Below are 24,282 nucleotides of genomic sequence, written 5' to 3'. Positions count from 1 at the left end.
CGGCCTTCTTAGCCCCACCAGGTCCAGAGCAGCAAGGCGCATGCGCAAAGTGCCTGGGAGCCCGCAAGAGGGATTCGTTTCCTTTTTCCCACCCAGGATGCCCCACGGTCCTTGGGTGCTGACGTCACGAGAGAGGGCGGTCCCCCATTTGATGAAGTTAACCGCGTTATATACAAGAGCGCCAGCGACAGAGGCCCGTTAGTTTATCTGAGACTCGGCCTAGGTTTGCTGAGTCTAAAAAGGGACCGTGGTGTCCCTTTTGAGGTGACCATAGCCGCCGAGGAGCATAAGTGACTGCGCACTGAGGTGGCCACAGTCGCTAAGAAGGTTGACATCGCAACGCGGCCGCTCGAGGGTTTCGCTTCCGGGTTAGGCGGCCGCAGAAGCGTAGACGGAGTAGCCTGAGCGCCTCTTCCGGTTACCTTTTCCCAGTGCCAGAGGCGCCTAGGGTTTGGGGTCCTCGCCCAGGGACAGAGACCCGACACCGAGCGGCGCCTTCCCCGGGATCGAGGGACGCGCACGCCAGAGGAGACGAAAGGAACCCGGGTCGGACCAGATCGGAACCACTGACCATTGCCCATGGCGGCCCTAGTGAGTGTGGATTTGGCGGGGTTCGGGGGTTCCGACGGCGACCTCGGCAACCCCTCACTCACCGCTTCCTCTTTCCGCAGGGCCCTAGCAGCCAGAATGTCACTGAATACGTCGTTCGAGTTCCTAAGTAAGTCCCCAGCCCCATCTCCCACTCCTCTCCACCCCCCAAAAATGAAAACCTTCACGATCTTCTTAGCCAGGCGTTTCTGGCCCTGTCTGTGGTTCTCCCTCCAGACCGGGAGAGACTTGGAGGGCAGGGCTGGGATTAAGCTGAGGCTTCTCTGGGGACAACACTGCTTTTTTGAACGAATGAATGAATGAGTGCATTAATACACGGCGATCCAGCCCCCTGGCCTAACCTTCGAGGAGTATATGATCCCATGATGTCCAGGCCAGCTGTAAGGACATATTCCTTGTCCTGTTTCAAAGTGGTCAGGCTGTCTTTCCTTTCCAGGCCTTTGTACATCCTGTTCCCTCTGCCATGAGTGCCTCCCTTCAACCCCTAAACTGTGACTCTGCTGGGTGAATTCTTGATGATTCTTCAAAACTCAGCTCCGGTATCTTCCTCCTCCAGGAAATACTCCCTGCCTGTCCTCCCTCCTCCCCAAGGCTGAGTTCACAATAATCTCCACATCTTGGGTTCCCCCAAATCTTTGTCCCTCCATCTGCTCTTCTTCTGCCTGGGGTCAGGAGAGGATGGGTCTAGCTTCTCTGGCAGACTGGGAATCTTTGGAGTCTTCCGTATCCAGTGTTGCCAGGCAAAACAGGCTGAATGAAGCTGGGTGGGTTTGTTGAGTGAATTGAATTGAATTAATGGTTCAATTGAATTGAGTGATTGAATTAAATTAATGATTTGATTGAATTAACGATCCAGTTGGGTGGCTGATTGAATTAATGGTTCGATAGCATTGCTTGATTAAATTAATGATTGAATTGCTGTATTGGATTGACACTACCTCTTCTAATCCACTCCAGGAATACAACCAAAAAATATAACATCATGGCTTTTAATGCAGCCGATAAAGTCAACTTTGCTACGTGGAATCAGGTAAGTCCCTGAGTCCTGGGGATCGGGGGCTGGGGTGGTGAGAGAACTTGACCCTGACTGTGCTGATTGTGATAGTTGCTTAACTGTCATAGTAACTAAGTCTTAATTTTCTCACTTTTCTCCAAGTGAAGAAAAGATAGATGACAAAGGGTTGGGTGCAGTAGTTCACACCTGTAATCCCAGCACTTTGGGAGGCTGAGGCAGGAAGCTTGCTTAAGGCCAGGAGTTCAAGACCAGCCTGGGCAATATAATAGCAAGACCCCAACTCTACAAAAAAAATTAAAAAGTTAGCTGGGGCTGATAGTGTGGGTCTGTAGTCCTACATAGGAGGCTGAGGTAGGAGGATCGCTTGAGCCCAGGGGTTTGAGGCTGCAGTGCGCTATGATTGTACCACTGCACTCCAGCCTGGATAACAGAGCAAGGCCCTGTCTCAAAAAAAAAAGTGGAAATGGCAAAGGCCCAGGCCGAGCTCCTGGGTGTCCCTGTAAGTTAGGTTTGGTAGGCCCACCAGAGGCCTCTCCTTAAAGGAGAACATTTAGAAGTTGTGCCCACCGTTGGACATTTTTGGCCAAGGTTTATCTGGGCAAGGGAGGGGACTGGGCTGGGGGCTTTCCCAGAGCCCCTGTCGTCAGGGGCTCTAGAAAGGACTTTGGGAGCCATTAAAGCGTCTTCATCTGGGAAGTTGTAGTGTGATCTGGCTGCTGTGGGGAGACAAACTGTGGGTTTGAGGGCAAATAAACGGAGACCAGGGTAGAAGCAACTGGACTGGTCTAGGTGAGTCCTGGCAGGGCACTGGAGGCAGTGGAGGTTATGAGATGTGGCTGATTCTAGAGTGTTTTGGAAATGGTGTATATGGACCTTAAATCAGGAGATTAAGGGTGATTCAGATCATGTTAGCCGTATAGGTCACAAGAAATTGTTACATTTGTAGAGATTTTGGTGCCTTAATGTCAGCAAGTGTTGCACAATGAGTTTCTTTTTATTTATTTTATTTTATTTTTTGTGATGGAGCCTCTTGTCGCCCAGGCTGGAGTGCAGTGGCGCGACCTGGGCTCACTGCAACCTCCACCTCCCAGGTTCAAGCCATTCTCCTGCCTCAGCCTCCCAAGTAGCTGGGATTACAGGCGCCCACCACCACGCCTAGCTATTTTTGTATTTTTAGTAGAGATGAAGTTTCGCCATGTTGGTCAGGCTGGTCTTGAAATCCTGACCTCAAGTGATCCACCCGCCTCAGCCTTCCACCATGCCCAGCCTTTTTATTTTTAAGAAATAGATACAGGATCTCACTATGTTGCCCAGGCTGGTCTTTTTTTTTTTTTCTTCTTTTTTTGAGACTGAGTCTCGCTTTGTCGCCTAGGCTGGAGGGCAGCGCCGGGATCTCGGCTCACTGCAAGCTCCGCCTCCCGGGTTCACGCCATTCTCCTGCCTCAGCCTCCTAAGTAGCTGGGACTACAGGTGCCCGCCATCACGCCCGGCTTATTTTTTGTATTTTTAGTAGAGACGGGGTTTTACCATGTTAGCCAGGATGGTCTCGATCTCCTGACCTCGTGATCCACCCGCCTCGGCCTCCCAAAGTTCTGGGATTACAGGCGTGAGCCACAGCACAATGAGTTTTGATATGCATGCATTCTGGAGATGTGTGGAAATTCTAGTTACTTACACATTTTTGGAAAAGAATCCTGGAACCAGATGCCTGCTGTAGATAATAGGGAAGTCTGATTACTTCTAGATTCCTCAGATAAGGAATTCTGCCTCCGATGGCCTGCTCGATGGTCACCAGGTGGTCTTTTTCTCTTTAATTTTAATTTGGAAATAATTTCAAGCTTTTAAGTTGCAAAAATAGAGCGCAAGGCTCGCCCAAATTCCCTTTACCCAGATTCGTCAAAGGCTACCGTTCTCCTCCCTTGTTGCCAAGTGGTAAGTTGGTTTTGAGCATCTAGAGCTCAGCCTAGGGCAAGGAAGGGCGTTCTTGGAGGGGGATACTGCCCAAGCAAAGCCAGGGACCCTGAGAGGCTTTGCTTCCTGCTCCCCTAGGCTCGGCTGGAGCGGGACTTGAGCAACAAGAAAATCTACCAAGAAGAGGAGATGCCCGAATCCGGCGCGGGCAGCGAGTTCAACCGCAAGCTTCGGGAGGAGGCTCGGAGGAAGAAGTATGGCATCGTCCTCAAGGAGTTCCGGCCCGAGGACCAGCCCTGGCTGCTCCGGGTCAACGGCAAATCAGGCAGGAAGTAAGTGGTGGGGCGGTGGTGGTGCCGGCTTAGTGACCAGTCCACATCCCCAGGCCTCAACTTACATACTTTGTGGGGTACCCTCTCTGAACCTCAGATTCCCCCTGCTGCAATGGAGGTGCTGGCACTTCCATCCCTGTAGAGTTTTATTATTTATTTATTTATTTATTTATGTTATCTTATTTTACTTACTTGTATTTTTTTTGAGACAAGAGTCTTGCTCTGTCGCCCAGGCTGGAGTGCAGTGGCACGATCTCGGCTCACTGCAACCTACACCTCCCGAGTTCAAGCGATTCTCCTGCCTGAGCCTCCTGAGTAGCTGGGATTACAGGTGCCTGCCACCACCACACCCAGCTAATTTTTGTATTTTTAGTAGAGACAGGGTTTCACCATATTGGTCAGGCTGGTCTCGAACTTGTGATCCTCCTGCCTCGGCCTCCCATAGTGTTGGGATTACAGGTGTGAGCCACCACGCCCAGTCTACTTATTTATTTATTTTGAGACAGGGTCTCACTCTGTCGCCCAGGCTGGAGTGCAGTGGTGCAATCGTAGCTCACTGCAGGCTCCAACTCCTGGGCTCAAGAGATCTTCCCACCTCAGCCTCCTGAGTAGCTGGGACTACAGGCACGCCCCACCATGCCTGGCTAATTGTTGTATTTTTGGTAGAGATGGGGTCTTGCTGCGTTGCTCAAGCTGGTCTTGAACTCCTGGGGTCAAGCGATCCTCCTACCTTGGTCTCCCAAAGTGCTGGGATTACAGGTGTGAGCCACCGCCCAGGCCCTGGGGTTGTGTTTTTGAAGATAGTTCACTGAGTTGGTGCTTGTGCCTGGCTCTGAGGCAGCTCTGAGTGCCACAATGCAGGAAGCTTGGGTGGCCAGCCCTGGGGCTCATGACACTTGAGATGACCTCTCAGAGGGGGCAGACTGAGGGCAGAACAGGAGGGGTCCAGGTTAGGTTGATGAAGGGCGCTCCAGGCACAGCAGCTGGGTGATAGTGACAGACACAGGCAGCTCACACAGGGCAGTGGGTGCCAGGATGTGCTGGGCCCAGCGGAGCCTTGGAAAGCTGTAGGCAGGGAAGGGGTGCTCACCCAGATTGTCCAGAACTTTGGGGTAGAAAAGAATGAGGTAGAGGCCTCAAGGAGGCTGGGCAGTTGTTTAGGCTTGAGGGAATGGTGGCCTGGGCCAGGTGTCCACTTCAGATTTGGCCATGCCATAGCTGGGCGTGGTGGCTCACGCCTGTAATCCCAGCCCTTTGGGAGGCCGAGGCGGGCGGATTATGTGGGGTCAGGAGTTCGAAACTAGCCTGGCCAACATGGTGAAACCCTGTCTCTACTAAAACTACAAAAATTAGCTGGGCGTGGTGGCAGACACCCGTAATCCCAGCTACTCGGGACGCTGAGGCACGAGAATTGCTTGAACCCGGGAGGTGGAGGTTGCAGTGATTGTGCCACTGCTCAGCACAATGCTGAGATTGTGCCACTGCACTCCAGCCTGGGTGACAGAGCGAGACTCCATCTCAAAAAAAAATATTTGGCCATGCCTTCCCGCCCCATCTTCTCACTTGCCTCCTCAGTTTCCCGGGTGTGGCCCACAGAGAGCAGAGGTGGAGGCAAATGTAGACAGTCTGACTGCAGGGTTGGGCTCTCCTGAGATAATCTCACACGGTCTTTCCAGAAACGATCCCGATGCGCACACGCCCAGCACTTTGCAGGGTGGGTGCGCCGGTCCTGTTCCCCGGATGTGGAAATTGATGAGGCCCAGGTGGTTGAAGGGCCTGCCCAGGTCTCATGGGCATTCGTTGGTCTTCCTCCTATGGCAAGTGCCATAAAGGAGGCAGGCCCTGGGGGACACAGCGGGGGCTGGGGCTGGCCCCTATAGACCAGGCCATGACCGTGGCTCCCTGCAGGTTCAAGGGCATCAAGAAGGGAGGCGTGACAGAGAACACGTCCTACTACATCTTCACCCAGTGCCCCGACGGGGCCTTCGAGGCCTTCCCCGTGCACAACTGGTACAATTTCACGCCACTGGCCCGGCACCGCACGCTCACTGCTGAGGAGGCCGAGGAGGAGTGGGAGAGGTGAGTGGGCTGGGTGGTGGCTGGGGACAGAAGTGAGGGAAATGGGGTGCCTTGCTGTGGGTATATCACCAGGCCCTGTGTTGGGAGCTGGGGACTCAGGGGTAACCAGGGCAGACCCCACTTGGCCGTCTCAGAGCTGTCAGTTCAGGAGGAAACACATAGGAGGCCTTAGGGCCACAATGGGGCACCCAGAGGGTGCTGCCAGAGCCAGAGTCTGTGACCTGGAGCTCAAATTGGCAGAGCAGGGTGGGGTCTAACTGCCCCCTTGGCTTTCCACAGGCCGCAGCTTCACACAGCCTGATCCACTGCAGGGCAGCAGCTCCAGGCAGGGCATCTGAGGAGGGTTTCTCTAGCAGTGACATCGGCCTCAGAGATGGGGCAGGTACAGTTAAGGGCTGTGGAGGGACACAGTACATGAGGCCAGTGCAGAGTGACTATGGGCAGGCGGACGAGGCTGGGGTCCCATAGCACTTGGTCTTGGATGTATGGCTTTGGATGAGACCTTAGGGCCACCACCGCCCTAGGGTGCTTGCAGATGGTGGGGAGGGCACTCTGGACGCATCTACAAATGGCATTTGCACAGGTCACAGATGAGCAGATGCTCAAAGAGTCGATGGCTCCCAAAGGGTTAAAAAAACACCTTTTTTGGCCGGGTGTGGTGGCTCACGCCTGTAATCCCAGCACATTGGGAGGCTGAGGCAGGCGGATCACGAGGTCAGGAGATCGAGACCATCCTCGCTAACACAGTGAAACCCCATCTCTACTAAAAATACAAAAAATTAGCCGGGCGTAGTGGCGGGCGCCTGTAGTCCCAGCTACTCAGGAGGCTGAGGCAGGAGAATGGTGTGAAACTGGGAGGTGGAGCTTGCAGTGATCCTAGATGGCGCCATTGCACTCCAGCCTGGGCGACAGAGCGAGACTCCGTCTCAAAACAAAACAAAACAAAACAAATAAAACACCTTTTTTCCTCTTTGGTGTTTTTTTGTTTGTTTGTTTGGTGTTTTTTTTTTTTTTTGAACTGAGTTTCACTCTTTTTGCCCAGGCTGGACTGCAGTGGCCCAATCTCAGCTCACTGCAACCTCCGACTCCTAGGTTCAAGCATTTCTCCTGCCTCAGCCTCCCGAGTAGAGAAATGGGATTACAGGCATGCACCACCACGCCTGGCTAACTTTGTATTTTTTGTAGAGACGGGATTTCACCATGTTGGCCAGGTGGTCTCAAACTCCTGACCTCAGGTGATCTGCCCTCCTCAGCCTCCCTAAGTGTGGGGATTACATCCGTAAGCCACCACGCCCGGCCTGCTTTAGTTTTGTTGTTTTGTTTTTTTGAGACCGAATCTTGCTCTGTCACCCAGGCTGGAGTGCAGTGGCGTGATCTCAGCTCACTGCAAACTCCGCCTCCCGGGTTCACACCATTCTCCGGCCTCAGCCTCCTGGGTAGCTGGGACTACAGGCGCCCGCCACCATGCCCTGCTAATTTTTTTCTATCTTTTTAGTACAGATGGGGTTTCACCATGGTCTCGATATCCTGACCTCGTGATCTGCCCGCCTCAGCCTCCCAAAGTGCTGGGATTACAGGCATGAGCCACCGCGCCCAGCCTCTGCTTTAGTTTTTAATCATTTTCTTTGGTTTTAAAATTTCTGAAGAGTCGTAGGTTGGCTCAGCTCCAAAAGCAACCCCAGTAAATGGCACAAAGTCAGAGCGTCCTCCCCACCAGGTCATGAGCCTCTGAACCTGTGGGGCAGTTTCTGTACCCCTGCTCCCCTGGAACAACATCCCCCTGGTCTGCCTGCCTGCTCCACATTGGTTGAGTTCCTAGCTCCACTGTAAAATCAGTCGATCAATCATTGCTGGGAGGGCGGGTTCCCTTTTGCTGTATTTTCCTTAGAAACTGCTTTGTAAGTTTTAGGGAGAAGAATTTGGCATTTTATAGAATTGTGTAAAACCTGGATGTTAACCAAAGGAGAAATGCTATCTCTTTTTTTTTTTTGAGACAGAGTCTCGCGCTGTCACCCGGGCTGGAGTGCAGTGGCGCCATCTCAGCTCACTGGCTCACTGCAACCTCGACCTCCCGGGTTTAAGCGATTCTCCTGTCGCAGCCTCGAGAGTAGCTGGGACTATAAACGTGCATCTCCACACCCGGCTAATTTTTGTACTTTTAGTAGAGAAGGGGTTTCAGCATATTTCCCATGCTGGTCTCGAACTCCTGGCCTCAAGTGATCTGCCCGCCTTGGCATCCCAATAGGCGGGGATTACCGGTGTGAGCCACAGTGCCCAGTCAGAATGCCATCTCTTGATCAGTTGTTAAATCTACTTAGCTAAGAACTGTTCAGGCTGGGCGCGTGGAGAGCGGATCACAAGGTCAAGAGTTTGAGACCAGCCTGGCCAAGAGACCAGCCTGGCCAATTTGGTGAAACCCCATCTCTACTAAAAATACAGAAATTAGCTGGGCATGGTGGCAGGCACCTGTAATCCCAGCTACTCGGGAGGCTGAGGCAGGAGAATTGCTTGAACCTAGGAGGCGGAGGTTGCAGTGAGCCGAGATCACACCATTGCACTCCAGCCACGGTGACAGATCAAGACTCCGACTCAAAAAGAAAAAATGATGATGGGGTCTCACCATGTTGCTCAAGCTGGTCTCAAACTCCTGGGTTCAAGCGAGCCTCCAGCCTTAGCCTCCCCTCCCAAAGTGCTGGGATGACAGGCTTGAGCCACTGCACCTAGCTGTCACTGTTTTTTGGTGCATGGCTCAGTGGGGTAAAGCCACTCACATTGTTAAGCAGCAGTTTCATTATCTTTCACACCAGCCTGGGCCTTGCCCATGTTAGATGCATTCCTAACACTTCTCATTAAATGCAGTCTTTTTTTTTTTTTTTTTTTTTTTTTTCCAGAGACAGTGTCTTACTCTGTCACCCAGGCTGGAGTGCAGTGGGGCAGTCTTAGCTCACTGCAACCTCTGCCTCCTGAGTTCAATTGATTCTCCTGCCTCAGCCTCCTGAGTGCCCAGGACTACAGGCACATGCCACCACGCCCGGCTAATTTTTGTATTTTTTGTAGAGATGAGGTTTCACCATGTTGTTCAGGCTGGTCTCAAACTCCTGACCTCAGGTGATCCACTTGCCTCGGCCTCCCAAAGTGCTAGGATTACAGGTGTGAGTCACCGTGCCCAGCCAGGCCTGCAGTCCTGTTTTTTAAAGCTTCCATGAGCAATGAGACAACGTTACATTGTTCCAGTGGAAACAGTATGTTTTGTCATTAAAGAAAAAGACATCTATAAATTAAGATAACGAGATCTGGCCAGGCGCGGTGGCTCACGCCTGTAATCCCAGCACTTTGGGAGGCTGAGGTGGGTGGATCACAAGGTCAGGAGTTCGAGACCAGCCTGTCCAACATGGTGAAACCCTGTCTCTACTAAAAATACAAAAAAAAAAAAAAAAAAATTAGCTGGGCATGGTGGCAGGCGCCTGTAACCCCAGCTATCGGGGAGGCTGAGGCAGGAGAATTGCTTGAAGCAATTCTTGAGGCAGAGGTTGCAGTGAGCCGAGATTGCACCATTGCACTCCAGCCTGGGCGACAGAGCGATACTCTGTCTCAAAAAATAAAAAAATAATTAAAAAAATAGCAAGAAACCAGTGTGACTGGATTGGGGCCAGACTCTGAGTCCGAGGGAGGTGCTGAGTCTCCAGCAGCACATGGGGACCTGCTCTTTGAGGGACTTGGGGCAGAACGGGAAGGCAGGAAGGGCTGGCTCTATCCGCGTGGTTTCAGGGAGTCCTGTGTCACAGCCCAAGTCCCCGGGGGCCACATCACATTGAAGGCTGTGTGGGTGGTGCCCTGGGGCTCGCCCCCTGCAAGCACAGGTGCAGGGTGGTGCAGGCATGAGCCCCACTGTGCCTGGCCCGCAGGAGGAACAAGGTGCTGAACCACTTCAGCATCATGCAGCAGCGGCGGCTCAAGGATCAGGACCAGGACGAGGACGAGGAGGAGAAGGAGAAACGCGGCCGCAGGAAGGCGAGCGAGCTGCGCATCCATGACCTGGAGGACGACCTGGAGATGTCTTCCGATGCCAGTGATGCTAGCGGTGAGGAGGGTGAGTACGGGGGCCCGGGCATTAGGTCACAGAGGTGCCTGCTCAGGCGGTGCCAGTGAAGGCAAAGTCTACCGTTGCTCACAGTGGCCCTAGAATGAGAGGCAAGTGGGGCCAGGCGCGGTGGCTCACGCCTGTCATCCCAGCACTTTGAGAGGCTGAGGCAGGCAGATCACCTGAGATCAGGAGTTCGAAACCAGCCTGGCCAACACAGTGAGACCCTGGCTCTACTGAAAACACAAAAATTAGCTGGGCATGGTGGTGCACGCCTCTAGTGCCAGCTACTCGGGAGACTGAGGTAGGAGAATTGCTTGAACCCGGGAGATGGAGGTTGTGTTGAGCCGAGATCACGCCATTGGACTCCAGCCTGGGCAACAGAGAGAGACTCCGTCTCAGAGAAAAAGAATGAGAGTCAGGCGAGGCCGCCTGGAGGAGCAGTGATGTCAGTCAGGAGGCAAGGCGAGAGCCCAGTAGAGCTGAGCCATGGCCCTTCTTTTTTATTTTTTTGAGATAGGATCTGTCTCTCTCACACGGGCTGGAGTGTAGTGGTACAATCACAGCTCACTGCAGCCTTGACCTCCCAGGGTCAAGCGATCCTCCCACCTCAGCCTCCTGAGTAGCTGGAACTACAGGTGTGCTCCACCACACCCGGCTAATTTTTTTTTTTTTTTTTTTGGAGACAGAGTCTTGCTCTGTCGCCCAGGCTGGAGTGCAGTGGCGCAATCTCGGCTCACTGCAACCTCTGCCTCCCAGGTTCAAGTGATTCTGCTTCAGCCTCCCGAGTAGCTGGGACTACAGGCATGCACCACCACGCTGGCTAATTTTTGTATTTTTAATAGAGATGGGGTTTCACTATGTTGCCCAGGCTGGTCTCAAACTCCCGACCTCAGGTAATCTGCCTGTCTCGGCCTCCCAAAGCGCTGGGATTACAGGCGTGAGCCACTGCACCCGGCCTAATTTTTGTGTTTTTTGTAGAGACTGGGGTCTCACTCACTGTGTTGCCCAGGATGGTGTGAAACTCCTGGGCTCAAGCCATCCTCCCGCCTCAGCCTGCCAAAGTGCTGGGATGACCTGGCCTGGCCGTGGCCTTTACGGGGGTTCCTATGAGAAACTGCAACTCTAGGTTGACCAGTTTCAATAATTCCTGTGCGCTCTGGGCTGTAGGGGCTGTCCCTGGTTATCAGGTGCCTCGCCCGGGTGGTCTGGGAGAGGGGGAGTGGTCTGTGAGCGTTAGAGAAGGTGGGTGGGGTGTGGGGTCTGCCGGGAGTTTGTTTAGGAGAGCTGAGCTCCTGGGCTGGCCCTGGAAAGGCAGTCTCCCCAGTCAGTGAGGCCCCCCAGGATGTCAAAACTGCACCAAATGTGAAAAACACAATAAATACCTGCTGCCTTCCTCCTCGCTTTCCCTCCTTTCCTCCCTTCCCAGGTGGCAGAGCCCCCAAGGCCAAGAAGAAGGCGCCGCTGGCCAAGGGTGGCAGGAAGAAGAAGAAGAAGAAGGGTTCAGACGACGAGGCCTTCGAGGACAGCGATGATGGGGACTTCGAGGGCCAAGAGGTGGACTACATGTCAGACGGCTCCAGGTGAGGCCGACGGGAGGCGGCTGCCAGAGCCCATGCGGCCTCGCGGGCACGCGCTCATCCTCTGCTGTCCCTGTCTTACAGCAGCTCCCAAGACGAGCCTGAGAGCAAGGCCAAGGCGCCGCAGCAGGAGGAGGGACCCAAGGGTAGGCGGTGGCTCGGCGGGCCCGGGGAGATGGGGGCGGTGCTTCCCTGCTCTTGCTCATACCCTGCCCCCCCAGGTGTCGATGAGCAGAGCGACAGTAGTGAGGAGAGTGAGGAGGAGAAGCCGCCTGAGGAGGACAAGGAGGAGGAGGAGGAGAAGAAGGCGCCCACCCCCCAGGAGAAGAAGCGCAGGAAAGGTGCGGCACGTGTGGCCCCCATATGGGAGGCTCGGGTCGGGCCCTGGCGCCCTGCAGCCCTCCCTCATCTGCAGTGGAGGCACCAGTGGGCACCGGGTCCCGGGGTTGCTCTGGCCCTGACCCCTTTCCTGTGCCCCGCAGACAGCAGCGAGGAGTCGGACAGCTCAGAGGAGAGCGACATTGACAGCGAGGCCTCCTCGGCCCTCTTCATGGCGGTAAGGCCCAGCCCAGTGGCAGGGGAGGCCTGGGCGTCCGTTTGCAGACTCACCCACCTCACCCCACCCTGACCTCTGCAGAAGAAGAAGACACCACCCAAGAGAGAGCGGAAGCCGTCGGGAGGGAGCTCAAGGGGCAACAGCCGCCCAGGCACGCCCAGCGCAGAGGGCGGCAGCACCTCCTCCACCCTGCGGGCGGCTGCCAGCAAACTTGAGCAAGGTGAGCGCCCCTGGCCTCCCCGCTCCCCGCTCCCCGCTGCCCGCTCCCCCTCCCCGCTCCCCCTCCCCGCTCCCCGCTCCCCACTCCCCCCTCCCCACTCCACTCCCCACTCCCACTCCCACTCCCCACTCCCACTCCCCCCTCCCCACTCCACTCCCCCCTCCCCACTCCACTCCCCACTCCCACTCCCCACTCCCACTCCCCTCCCCACTCCCACTCCCCACTCCCCCTCCCCACTCCCCTCCCCACTCCCACTCCCCACTCCCCACTCCCCTCCCCCCTCCCCACTCCCACTCCCCACTCCCCCTCCCCACTCCCCTCCCCACTCCGACTCCCCACTCCCACTCCCCACTCCCCCTCCCCACTCCCCTCCCCACTCCGACTCCCCACTCCCACTCCCCACTCCCCACTCCCACTCCCACTCCCACTCCCCACTCCCACTCCCACTCCCCACTCCCACTCCCCACGCCCCTCCCCACTCCCACTCCCCACTCCCCACTCCCCTCCCCACTCCCCACTCCCACTCCCCACTCCCCACTCCCCACTCCCCTCCCCACTCCCCACTCCCCACTCCCACTCCCCTCCCCACTCCCCACTCCCCACTCCCACTCCCCACTCCCCTCCCCACTCCCCACTCCCCACTCCCACTCCCCACTCCCCACTCCCCACTCCCCACTCCCCACTCCCCTCTCCCCTCCCCACTCCCACTCCCCACTCCCCCTCCCCACTCCCCTCCCCACTCCCCTCCCCACTCCGACTCCCCACTCCCACTCCCCACTCCCCACTCCCACTCCCACTCCCACTCCCCACTCCCCACTCCCACTCCCCACTCCCCCTCCCCACGCCCCTCCCCACTCCCACTCCCCACTCCCCACTCCCCTCCCCACTCCCCACTCCCCACTCCCACTCCCACTCCCCACTCCCCACTCCCCACTCCCCACTCCCCACTCCCACTCCCCACTCCCCTCCCCACTCCGCACTCCCACTCCCCACTCCACTCCCCACAGCCACAGCCTCCTGATCTGTGTTGGGGCTCGGGACAGAGGGGATGGAGGTGCGGGTGGAGGCCTGTCTCTCCCTGATCCCCTTGAACCCTAATCCTGGCACTGCCCATCCTGGGGTCCTGCCCAGGGCTTCTGCCTCCTGCCCGCAAGACTCAGCCCTGACCCCACTCCCACAGGGAAGCGGGTGAGCGAGATGCCTGCAGCCAAGCGGTTGCGGCTGGACGCGGGACCCCAGAGCCTGTCCGGGAAGTCGACACCCCAGCCGCCATCGGGCAAGACAACACCCAGCAGCGGGTAAGTTGACGAGGACGGCAGGGGGGCAGGGCAAGGGCTACTGGGGACAATCTCACTGATGCCACCTTCCCCGCCCTCCCATCCTCAGCGACGTGCAGGTGACTGAGGATGCCGTGCGCCGCTACCTGACACGGAAGCCGATGACCACTAAGGACCTGCTGAAAAAGTTCCAGACCAAGAAGACAGGGCTGAGCAGCGAGCAGACAGTGAACGTGCTGGCCCAGATCCTCAAGCGACTCAACCCCGAGCGCAAGATGATCAACGACAAAATGCACTTCTCCCTCAAGGAGTGAGGCTTGGTCCAATACACGGCTCTGCCCCCCAGAACTTCAGGCTCTCACTGCCCCTTCGCCATCCTGGAGTGAGGCTTGGTCCAATACACGGCTCTGCCCCCCAGAACTTCAGCTCTCACTGCCCCTTCGCCATCCTGGAGTGAGGCTTGGTCCAATACATGGCTCTGCCCCCCAGAACTTCAGGCTCTCACTGCCCCTTCGCCATCCTGCTCCCTGACTCCCAGGTCCCCGTAGTTAGCAATTCTGGAAAAGTTAAGCCATCTCCTCCTGTGGCCCTTCCTTCTGGAATCTTCAGCTGCCTGTTAGGCCTTCTTATTGTCCTCCTCCTCCTGGCTCAGCCTCCCTCACACTGACCAAGGGCCTGTGCTGCCCACTGGGTAACTTCTACAGTTCTCCCTTCCACTTCCCTGAGTCCCTCTTCAGCTGTGACTTATCCACCACATAGCCCAGTAAGTCTTCAGTTTTGGTTGGGCATGATGGTGAGCGCCTGCAGTCCCAGCTACTTGGGAGGCTAAGCCCAGTTCAAGGCTGCAGTGAACTATGCCGGTGCCACTGCACTCCAGCCTGGGTGACAGAATGAGATCCTAGCACACACACACAAAAAAAAGCCAGGCATGGTGGTGGGCGCCTGTTGTCCCAGCTATTCCGTAGGCTGAGGCACAAGAATCACTTGAACCTGGGAGGTGGAGGTTGCTGTGAGCCGAGACCACGCCACTGCACTCCAGCCTGTGTGACAGAGTGAGACTGTCTCAATAAATAAAAAAAATAATAAATTGCTCAGATTTGTTTCTTTCCTTTCTAGATCTGCTACTCTGTTTGGATAATGTCTTATTCCTTATGTTTTGGTCCCATCTTTCATGGTTTTATTTTTATTTATTTTTTAGGTTTTGAGACAGGGTCTTGCTCTGTTGCCCAGGCTGGACTGCAGTGTCCACAGTCTTGGCTCCCTGTAATCTCCACCTCTTGGGCTGAAGCGATCCTCCCACCTTAACCCTTCAAGTAGTGCACACCACCACGCCCAGCTAATTTTTAAATTTTTTGTAGAGGTGAGGTCTCACTGTATTGCCCAGGTCAGTCTTGAACTCATGGGCTCAAGCAATCCTCCAACCTCAGCCTCCTGAGTAGCTGGGACCACAGGTGTGTACCATTAAATGCCTGGCTAATGTGTTTTGTTTTGTTTTTGTTTGAGACGGAGTTTCACTCTTGTTGCCCAGGCTAGAGTGCAGTGGTACAATCTCGGCTCACTGCGACCTCCGGTTCCTGGGCTCAAGCAGTTCTCCTGCCTCAGCCTCCCACGTAGCTGGGATTACGGGCACCCGCCACCGCGCCTGGGTAATTTTTGTATTTTTAGTAGAGACGGTGTTTCACCATGTTGGCCAGGCTGGTCTCGAACTCCTGACCACAGGTGAAAGTACTGGGATTACAGGCGTGAGCCACTGCGCCCAGCCACACCTGGCTGGTGTTTTTATTTTGTGCATCCTGACTTTGAGGGCTGACAAACCCAGAAGCTGAAGTTCCCCGGCATCCTTCTGTTTTTTCTGACTCCCCTTAGTCATAGATTTTCTTGTGATTTGGGATCGGATGCTCATGGCCAGCTGGGGGCTCTGTGGGAATCCAGGGTGGCCTACTTTGCAGGCAGTCGTCCTTCCAGATGGTTCCGCCTTGGCTTTCGCTAGCTACCCAGGAGTGCCAGCCCCAGGCCATTTTGTGTGTGGTTCTCAGCTTGTAGGTGGCCACCAAAGCCAGCCCCCCGCCACCGCCCCAATTGCAGGTCCCTATGTTTCAGGTTCCCAGTGATGTTTCGGGGGGCTTCTCCCTTCTTAAAAGCTCGGTCGTGCATATATTTGATCTGGCGTTGCCAGGCGTTCTGTAAGGGAGGGCTCTTCCAGTTCCTGGACGGTAATGTGGCTGGAAATGGGATTGGGCTGCAGCCACTACTTTTGAACCCATCTTCTGGGCGATCCCTTCCGTCTTGCCAGTGGTTGGAAACTTGCAGGTGGAAGTCTTCCCCACCCAGTTCTGCAGCCCTTGGCTGCCGAGCAGGAATGCCTGAGATGTCCGGCTAATTCCTCGGAATGTCCCAGTTCAGGCCAACCTCCCTCCCCCTTCTCCCCCCAGGCCTTCTTGGGCAGCAGGGAGGCAGCTCTGGAGGGAGCCGCCGCCTCAGCAGTTTCGCCCCAGCCATCCCCACTGCACAGACCTTCGTCTGAGGAAGTGGGTGGTGTGGCCCCGTGGTTAGGAGCAGGGGTTTTGCATTCATGGAGGACCTGGGTTCAAATGCCAGGACCGTTGCTTAATTCTGGGTGACTTCAGGCTTTTTTTTTTTTGAGATGGAGTCTCGCTCTGTCGCCCAGGCTGGAGTGCAATGACATGATCTCCGCTCACTGCAGCCTCTGCCTCCTGCGTTCAAGCAATTCTCCTACTTGAGTCTCCTGAGTAGCTGGGATGACAGGCACGCCCCACCACGTCCAGCTAATTTGTTTTTTGGGTTTATTTCTGAGAGAGAGTTTCACTCTGCTGCCCAGGCTGGAGTGCAGTGGTGCGATTCTCCTGCCTCAGCCTCCTGAATAGCTGGGACTACGCCCAGCTAATTTTTTAATAGAGATGGGGTTTCACCATGTTGACCAGGCTGGTCTTGAACACCTGACCTCAGGTGATCTGCCCACCTCGGCCTCCCAAAGTGCTGGGATTACAGGCGTGAGCCACTGCGCCCGGCCTAATTTTTGTATTTTCATTAGAGACAGGGATTCACCATGTTGGCCTGGCTGGTCTCAAACTCCCGACCTCAAGTGATCCTCCCACCTCAGCCTCCCAAAGTGCTGGGATTATAGGCATGAGCCACTGGGCCTGGCCAGGCTTTTTTGAGATAGTCTCGCTCTGTCGTCCAGGTTTGAGTGCAATGGCACAATCTCAGCTCACTGCAACCTCCACCTCTCAGGTTCAAGCAATTCTCCTGCCTCAGCCTCCCGAGTAGCTGGGATTACAGGCGCCCACCACCATGCCCGGCTAATTTTTGTATTTTTAATAGAGATGGGTTTCACCATGTTGGTCAAGCTGGTCTCAAACTCCTGACCTCAGGTAATCCACCCGCCTCAGCCTCCCGAGGCATGAGCCACCACACCAAGCCCAGGCTTTTCTTTCCATCGGAAAATTATCTCAATAAGCACTTCAGTAAGAAAAATCACAAAATAATCATCGAAGCAATCCCCCGTGGATGGAGTTGAGGTCACTTCCAGACTTTCCTAATATGAAGAAGGCATCAGATGTCCCTATGCCGGCTGTTTCACTCGCCTATGTGGTAGGAACCCCTCAAACAGGGCTCCTGGGGCAGAGGGTGTAATTTACAATTTCCCAGTAGCAGCTGCTCATCCAAAGAGCTGCTAGCAATTTACACCCCCACCAACAGCACAGGGTGCGCCTGGGTCACACGGGCTGTGTGTGAGGGTTTTCTGATTTTCCCCAGTCTTGTGGGTGCTTAGGATCAAGCACCCCTTCGGACAATCACAAGCTGTTTGCTTGTTTTTGCATTCAAAGCTACGGGCACTGCCTTACACTCTAAGTGCCCATCTCTTTCCTCACCAAGCCGAGTAGGAGGGGTTCTGAGGAGCTCCCCTGTACCGGTGAGGGGACTGGGCTCTCACGGGGCTGGGTATGGAAGCCTCGAGAGCCCTTATCTGTCTGCATCGTGCTAGACGTTACCATGACCTGGACGGCCTCCATCGCCCCAGGGGCTCTGACATGCTCAGATCCCAGGATGGGGCTGCAGTTATAGGGGTCTCAGGTTGGCCTTCCCGAGACAGGCGTCCCTGTCCCCTTGTGTCCCCACCCTTGGCTGTCCCCAGGCCTCTCCCTTTTCCTGTTTTGATGCTGGCTCAGCCAGGCCCGGAGACAGGGGCATGATGTCCTAATCCTCCAGGCGGCAGCCACCATGGAGGGTTCCCGTGGACTCGGTCCCCTGCCAAGCCACCTTTCCCAGCACTCACATACTCCCCACCTGGTACGTGACACACGTGGGGGCTCCTGAGCCCCAGCACCCTGACTTAGTGGGGAGGGACCCCACTGGGGTCCCATGAAGCCCCCTGACTTCCGCTCCAGGCAGCAGGTCGGGGGAACACCAGTTGCCTGCCCTGGCCGCCAGCACAGCACTCGTAAATCAGGGGGTGTCTGGGGCGTCGGAAATGGCTGTGTGGAATGTCGGGGTGGGGTAGGCTGGGGGTGAGCCCTTAACTCTTAGAAGGGCGGGGTGTGGGGCAGAAGAAGCAGATGCCTGGATTCGAGGGTGCAGGAGATGGGCTGGTGCAGACGTGGGGCCTCCTGGCTGCAGGGGCCGGCAGTGAAGAGGTTAGCTCCCAGCCCAGGCAGGGCATAAATTTGGGGCACAGCTCCCACCCACAGGACCTGCCCGTCACAATGACCGTAGGGAAGTTCCTGCTGGGCTCTCTGCTGCTCCTGTCCCTGCAGCTGGGACAAGGCTGGGGCCCTGATGCCCGTGGGGTTCCCGTGGCCGATGGAGAGTTCTCGTCTGAGCAGGTGGCAAAGGCTGGAGGGACCTGGCTGGGTAAGGACCCCCAGGGACCCTCTGTGACTTCCCAACTTTCCCCAGCCCTGCCCTGCTCACTGTCAGCGCCCTTCCCTCCCACAGGCACCCACCGCCCCCTTGCCCGCCTGCGCCGAGCCCCGTCTGGTCCATGCCAGCTGTGGAGCCTGACCCTGTCGGTGGCAGAGCTGGGCCTGGGCTACGCCTCAGAGGAGAAGGTCATCTTCCGCTACTGCGCCGGCAGCTGCCCCCGTGGTGCCCGCACCCAGCACGGCCTGGCGCTGGCCCGGCTGCAGGGCCAGGGCCGAGCCCACGGCGGTCCCTGCTGCCGGCCCACTCGCTACACCGACGTGGCCTTCCTCGACGACCGCCATCGCTGGCAGCGACTGCCCCAGCTCTCGGCGGCTGCCTGCGGCTGTGGTGGCTGAGGGTGCCCAGCCTGGCGCCCAGGAGCTGCAGTGCTGGGGGAGCTCGGCTGACTTATTTCTTGGAGACCTGGATGCAGAGACAACGAGGAGGGGAGTGGGCTGGGGTGACCAGCAGTGAGTGCAATAAAGGACACCACTCTCCTGGCCTGGTGACCCTGACCATGTATCCAGCCGGCCACACCTGGAGCTCCCTATGGGCCAGTGCCATCCTGGGTTCCCCTGCAGATCCCGGCCCCAGCAAGCAGCCACTGCAATGTCCCAGTTAGGCTGTCCATTCCCCAACTTTATTCACAAATCCGGTGTCTGTAGAAAGCTGGGGGTCAGCAGGCTGGGGGCGGCTGTCCAGAGTTCCCTGGCCCCATGCCCTCAGGGAGGGAGCGGCAGATCACGGAGATGCGCCGGCCCCGGGGAATCCGGCGCTCCCCAAAGAAGGACTCTTCATCCCGAAGGATCTCATGGGAGAAGTCATAACGGGCTGAGCCCCTGCAGGAGGAAACAGGCTGTGACTGGGTGCAAGGAGGGCAGCCCCTGCTCCAGGCAGACCTGGATTCCAGCCTCCTGGATTCCAGCCCCCTGCTGCCTCCCACACAGACCCTGGGGTAAAGGCATCTTTGGGGAGGGCTGGATTGAGGGAAAGTACCCAGGGCACAGGGTGGGCGGATGGCACATTCTTGGAGGGGTGGGTGCTGCCTGGCTGGAGGTACCTAAGGATGTAGAGGGAGCCCGGCTCCAGCAAGAGTTCCAGCCACTCCCCCGGCTCCTGGGTGTGCACCAGCCGCATAACGCTGGGAGACAGGAGAGACAGGCCGGCGATGGTGGCCCCGCAGAACTGCAAAAGGGGCGTGGGGATGGGTCAGGCTCTGGCCGGGCCTGCCTACACCCTGGCTGGGAGTGCCAAGGAACCGCCCCTGCCCACCTTGATGCTGTCCACGTGGGGCTTGATGTAGCCGCGGGCTTCCAGGTCCAGCACGTGCACGGAGGAGAGCAGGGTCTGGCCGGGGCCAAAGGCGGCCGCCTGCACGCGCTGCAGGATGGCCCGGCTGGCTTCTGACCAGCGCGACTTCTCTGTCTCTCGGAAGCCGTGGATGGCCTGCACAGAGAGCTCGGTTAAGCCTGGGAGCTCCCAGAGGGAACAAGGAAACTGAGGCACGGAGGGGCAGAAAACGGCAAGGGGCTGGTTTCCCTATGTGACTCTTGACCCTGCCCTCAACTCAAACTCCCCTAGCCCCTCAACTATGGCCCTACCTAGGTGTGACCTCAGTCCTTAGTACTCACCATGAGGCTACAATTCCAGGTCCCCAATGCTGGCCCGGCCCCAGTATTCAATTGGCTGAGTCTCCCTACAACTTGACCCCACCCAAATGTCCTGTCTCTGTCTCTCAACATCATCTGGCTCCACATCCGTTTCCACCCCTAACCTTGGTCCCAGATCGCAAAAGTGCTCTCCCTGACCCCAAGGTGCTCATCCCCCAGGTCCCGCCCCTCCCACAGCCAGAGTTTCAGCCCAGCCCCCACCAAAGCCCGGCTCCCAAATCCCTGCAATAGCTACCGACCCCAAAAAGGCCCTGCCCCATCCCAGCATGTGTCTACCCTATCTCCGCCCCCAGCGTGGTTCTGCCCTCTCTAAACTCGACTTCCCCGTCCCCCCTACAGCATGGCCCCAATCCATCCCGGCGCTTGACTCCTCGGACCCCGCCCCATGCATGCGCTCGACGACCTGACCACACCCCAATCCCAGCCACCACGCTCTTCTGGACTGTAACTGCTCCCAGCGTAATCGCACCCCAACCCTACACCCGACTCCGTGGCCCCACCCCCACGCTCGCCTGCGCTGTAACCGCCCCCCAGCGTGGCCACGCCCCACCCCAGCACTGGCCCCCACTGTCCCCGCCCCCAGCGTGGCCACGCCCCATCCCTACGCTAGACTCCTGTCCCCGCCCCCAGAGTGCCCCCGCCCCATCCCTGCGCTGGTCTCCTTTGTCCCCGCCCCAGCGTGGCCCCGCCCCATGAGCGCCCGACCCCCTGGCCCCCCAACCCCCGCACCGTAGCCCCGCCCCCACGCTAAACGGTACTGTAACCGCCCCCAGTGTGGCCCTGGCCGGTCCCGGCGCTCGTCTCCTCTGTCCCCGCTCCAAATTCCCGCTCTAGGAACCGCCCCCAGCGTGTTCTCGCCCCATCTGGTGCTCCACGTCCCCAGGCCGCGCCCCCGACGAGCCCCCGTCCCCCGCCCCCGGCGCTGCCGGTCTCACCGCGTCCCAGTGATCGTATTCGTAGCGGCGGCGGCGCAGCTCGGGCTCCAGTTCTCGGCTCAGCGTCTCCTCCTCTGCCGTGCTCAGGAAGCCAGGCCGCACCACGGCCGCGTCCCGCAGGCGGCTCAGCACGGAAGGGCCCGAGCCTCGCACCCAGCTGGGCCCTGGCAGCGTCCGCAGCGCCAGCAGCCCAGTCCCGGCCATATCCCCGGAGCGGGGTCATGAGAGAGGGCAGGGTTGGGGAACGCCCCCGCCAAAAGCCACTGGCGGTACCTGCGCCAGCGACTGACTTCCCTCAGAGTCCCGCCTCTCGCTCATAGCTATTGGTTGCTGCTAGACTCGCCTTCACAGGTTATTGGCCTTCTTCCAGAACCCGCCTCCCCTCTTGAGCTTATTGGGCGCCACCTCCCGCCTGGCTTACACCATTGGCTGAGTCGCAAGTCCGTCTGCAGCTTAGCACCGCCTCTTTAATCATTAGAGAGAAAACGTACAACCTAGGGGTTGCTCGGCCAAGACTTCGTAAGGGGATATGGGCAGTATCTGGTCTGAAGTCCGGAAGTCAGGGGGACTGGGGCCAAGGCCACGGTTATGGAGTCGACTATGGCTAGAGGTTAAGGGCAGAGTACAGTCAGGCCGAGATAAGGTTCCGGGGTCAGGGGACTGACGTCAAGGCCACGATTATGTGTGGTGGGGCCAGCGTATCCAGAGTTAGGGCTTATGGTCAAAGGTCAAAGCGAGGCATCATTCATTTCCCTGTCTCCGTATTACTATTACTTTAGGTTCGAAACTGGTATTATGGTTGTCTTTTTGATTCCTCGGCCGGGCGTGGTGGCTCACGCCTGTAATCCCAGCACTTTGGGAGGCCGAGGCGGGTGGATCACCTGAGGTCAGGAGTTCGAGACCAGCCTGGCCAACATGGTGAAAACCCGTCTCTACTGAAAATACAAAAAATGAGCCGAGCGTGATGGCGCGCGCGACTGTTATCCCAGCGACTCAGGAGGCTGAGGCAGGAGAATTGCTTGAACCCAGGAGGTGGAGGTTGCAGTGAACAGAGACCCCACCACTGCACTCCAGCCTGGGCGACACAGCAAAACATTGTCTCAAAAAAAAAAAAAAAAAAAAAAAAAAGAATCATCGTATTTTACAAATGCAAACTGAAAAAAAATATATTTACAGAAAAAGATCTCTGGGATTTGCTTCCACATAAATCCAGGCTGTGGGGGCAGGGAGGGGGCGGGTAGGGAAGAATCACATTTGACCGTGAATTAATTGTTGAATTGGTGTGATAAGCACGTGGGATCTCATTACCGTTTTCTCTACTTTTGTTTATATTTGATTATTTTTATTTATTTGTTTATTTTTGAGACAGAGTCTCACTCTGTCGCCCAACCTGGAGCGCAGTGGCACGATCTCAGGCCCTGGAGATTTGCAACCGCTGCCTCCGGGGTTTAAGTGATTCTCATGCCTCAGCCTCCCGAGTAGCTGGGACTACAGGCGCCTGCCACCACACCTAGCTAATTTTTTGTATTTTTAGTAGAGACAGGGTTTCACCACATTGGCCAGGCTGATCTCAAACTCCTGATCTCAGGTGACCCGCCTGCCTCGGCCTCCCAAAGTGCTGGGATTACAGGCCTGAGCCACCATGCCCGGCCTATATTTTATTATTTTCTCCCTCTATTGCCCAGGCTGGAGTGCAAGGGCACGATCATAGCTCACTGCAGCCTGGAACTCTTGGGCTCAGGTGATCCTCTCCCTTCAGCCTCTCAAAGCTCTGGGTACTTTTGTATGTATTTTAAATGTCCATAATGCAAACTGCAACACTGTAACTGCTGAGCATAGCCCACCCCCCACCCGAATGCTTGAATTTTGAAAAATATTGACCCCATTTCTCCCTCCAGCTACATCTGCCCCCCCGCCCTCTGCTCCCCTTGATAGTGTAATTCCTCGAAAGACTTATGTCTGATGTTTCCTCCTATTCTTTCTGGATCCACTCCAGCCTGGCTTTTGGCTCCCACAGCACCAGAAATGGCCTGATTTAAGGCCACCAGTGAAATCCACAACGCCGAATCCAATAGCCAGGTCTGTCTGACTGTTAATGAGCCTACATGCTGATGCCGCCTACATTTGGTTTTTTTTGAGATGGAGTCTCGCTTTGTCACCCAGGCTGGAGTGCAGTGGCGCGATCTCCGCTCACTGCAAGCTCTGCTTCCCGGGTTCACGCCATTCTCCTTCCTCAGCCTCCCGAGTAGCTGGGACTACAGGCGCCCGCCACCGCGCCCGGCTAATTTTTTGTATTTTTAGTAGAGACGGGGTTTCACTGTGTTAGCCAGGATGATCTCGATCTCCTGACCTCGTGATCTGCCCGCCTTGGCCTCCCAGAGTGCTGGGATTACAGGCGTGAGCCACCACACCCGGCTGATGCCACCTACATTTTTATTTCAACCTCTTGACCCTGATGTCAAGGGACATATGAAAACACCAGGTATAATATATCCAAAATCAACTCCTGATCCCTCCCCAAGCCTGTTCCTTTCCCTACACTTCCCATCTCAGGTGACAGGTCTCCATCCTCCTGCTTTGGGCCATCAGCTCAGAGTTTCTGGAAACTGCTGTCACATCCCACGTGGCTAGAATCTGACTTTTTCTCACCACTCGGCCAGGGCTGCCATCAGCTTTCATCTGGATTACTCAACTCTTCTAACTGCTCATGGTGCGCTCCTCAGGAATCACAGTCATCCTTATTTTCCTTCCTCTTCTCAAAACCCTCCATGGTTCACCTCCCTCCTTTTAGATGTCAGGCCTTTTATGATCTATTCTCCTCAATCACCTCCACTTTTTTTTGTTTTGAGACAGAATCTCGCTTTGTTGCCCAGGCTAGAGTGCAGTGGCGCGATCTTGGCTCACTGCAACCTCTGCCTCCCAGGTTCAAGTGCACCACCACGCCTGGCTAATTTTCACCTCTACTTTTTGATCTCATCTCTTCCACCTTCCCTCAGCCACGGGCCTCCTCATAGGTCCTCACATGCCAGGTACAGTCCTGCCACAGGGCCTTTGCACTGGCTGTGCCCTCTGCCTGGACACAGGCTCCATCCCT

The 24,282-nt window shown here is 56.5% G+C and overlaps 3 protein-coding genes across 5 annotated transcripts; 2 read left to right on the top strand and 1 right to left on the bottom strand.

The window, feature by feature from the left end:
- Positions 1–49: 49 nt before the first annotated feature.
- Positions 50–14,754, top strand: GTF2F1 (general transcription factor IIF subunit 1). Of its 2 annotated transcripts, none has more exons than XM_054539462.2 (13): positions 50–591; positions 672–718; positions 1,567–1,639; positions 3,674–3,867; positions 5,776–5,946; positions 9,852–10,036; positions 11,457–11,610; positions 11,695–11,753; positions 11,829–11,948; positions 12,090–12,163; positions 12,245–12,383; positions 13,564–13,681; positions 13,770–14,754. In XM_054539462.2, the coding sequence occupies exons 1-13, from the start codon at positions 580–582 to the stop codon at positions 13,972–13,974; spliced, it is 1,551 nt and encodes a 516-aa protein (XP_054395437.1). In that variant the 5' UTR covers positions 50–579; the 3' UTR covers positions 13,975–14,754. The 2 variants fall into 2 exon arrangements, with proteins under 2 accessions (XP_054395437.1, XP_054395435.1); XM_054539460.2 differs by having other exon boundaries at positions 11,692–11,753.
- A 1,051-nt stretch (positions 14,755–15,805) lies between these two features.
- Positions 15,806–19,283, top strand: PSPN (persephin). The gene is made up of 2 exons (XM_024238212.3): positions 15,806–18,532; positions 18,617–19,283. The coding sequence occupies exons 1-2, from the start codon at positions 18,238–18,240 to the stop codon at positions 18,937–18,939; spliced, it is 618 nt and encodes a 205-aa protein (XP_024093980.2). The 5' UTR covers positions 15,806–18,237; the 3' UTR covers positions 18,940–19,283.
- On the bottom strand, positions 19,202–22,359 carry ALKBH7 (alkB homolog 7). 2 transcript variants are annotated; one of them, XM_024238210.2, is made up of 4 exons: positions 21,189–22,359; positions 19,856–20,029; positions 19,644–19,768; positions 19,202–19,422 (listed from the first exon to the last, which is right to left on the bottom strand). In XM_024238210.2, exons 1-4 carry the CDS (start codon positions 21,390–21,392, stop codon positions 19,260–19,262), a joined length of 666 nt encoding a protein of 221 aa, XP_024093978.1. In that variant the 5' UTR covers positions 21,393–22,359; the 3' UTR covers positions 19,202–19,259. The 2 variants fall into 2 exon arrangements, with proteins under 2 accessions (XP_024093978.1, XP_024093979.2); XM_024238211.2 differs by lacking the exon at positions 21,189–22,359 and adding an exon at positions 20,215–20,828.
- Positions 22,360–24,282: the final 1,923 nt, after the last annotated feature.

Source organism: Pongo abelii, chromosome 20 (genome assembly GCF_028885655.2).
Source record: "Pongo abelii isolate AG06213 chromosome 20, NHGRI_mPonAbe1-v2.0_pri, whole genome shotgun sequence".
Taxonomy (NCBI): domain Eukaryota; kingdom Metazoa; phylum Chordata; class Mammalia; order Primates; family Hominidae; genus Pongo; species Pongo abelii.
The sequence above is the reverse complement of the archived record's forward strand: the minus strand, read 5'-3'. Positions and strand labels throughout refer to the sequence as shown.

Excerpts from the sequence above, each read along its gene's own strand:
- GTF2F1 (XM_054539460.2), top strand. Across the intron at positions 10,037-11,456 it reads TGATGCTAGCGGTGAGGAGG|GTGGCAGAGCCCCCAAGGCC; the intron begins GTGAGTACGGGG and ends CTCCCTTCCCAG. Across the intron at positions 11,754-11,828 it reads GCAGGAGGAGGGACCCAAGG|GTGTCGATGAGCAGAGCGAC; the intron begins GTAGGCGGTGGC and ends CTGCCCCCCCAG.
- PSPN (XM_024238212.3), top strand. The coding sequence starts at position 18,238 with ATGCCTGGATTCGAGGGTGCAGGAGATGGGCTGGTGCAGACGTGGGGC. Across the intron at positions 18,533-18,616 it reads GGCTGGAGGGACCTGGCTGG|GCACCCACCGCCCCCTTGCC; the intron begins GTAAGGACCCCC and ends TCCCTCCCACAG.
- ALKBH7 (XM_024238210.2), bottom strand. The coding sequence starts at position 21,392 with ATGGCCGGGACTGGGCTGCTGGCGCTGCGGACGCTGCCAGGGCCCAGC. Across the intron at positions 20,030-21,188 it reads AATACGATCACTGGGACGCG|GCCATCCACGGCTTCCGAGA; the intron begins GTGAGACCGGCA and ends CTCTCTGTGCAG. Across the intron at positions 19,769-19,855 it reads CCCACGTGGACAGCATCAAG|TTCTGCGGGGCCACCATCGC; the intron begins GTGGGCAGGGGC and ends CCCCTTTTGCAG.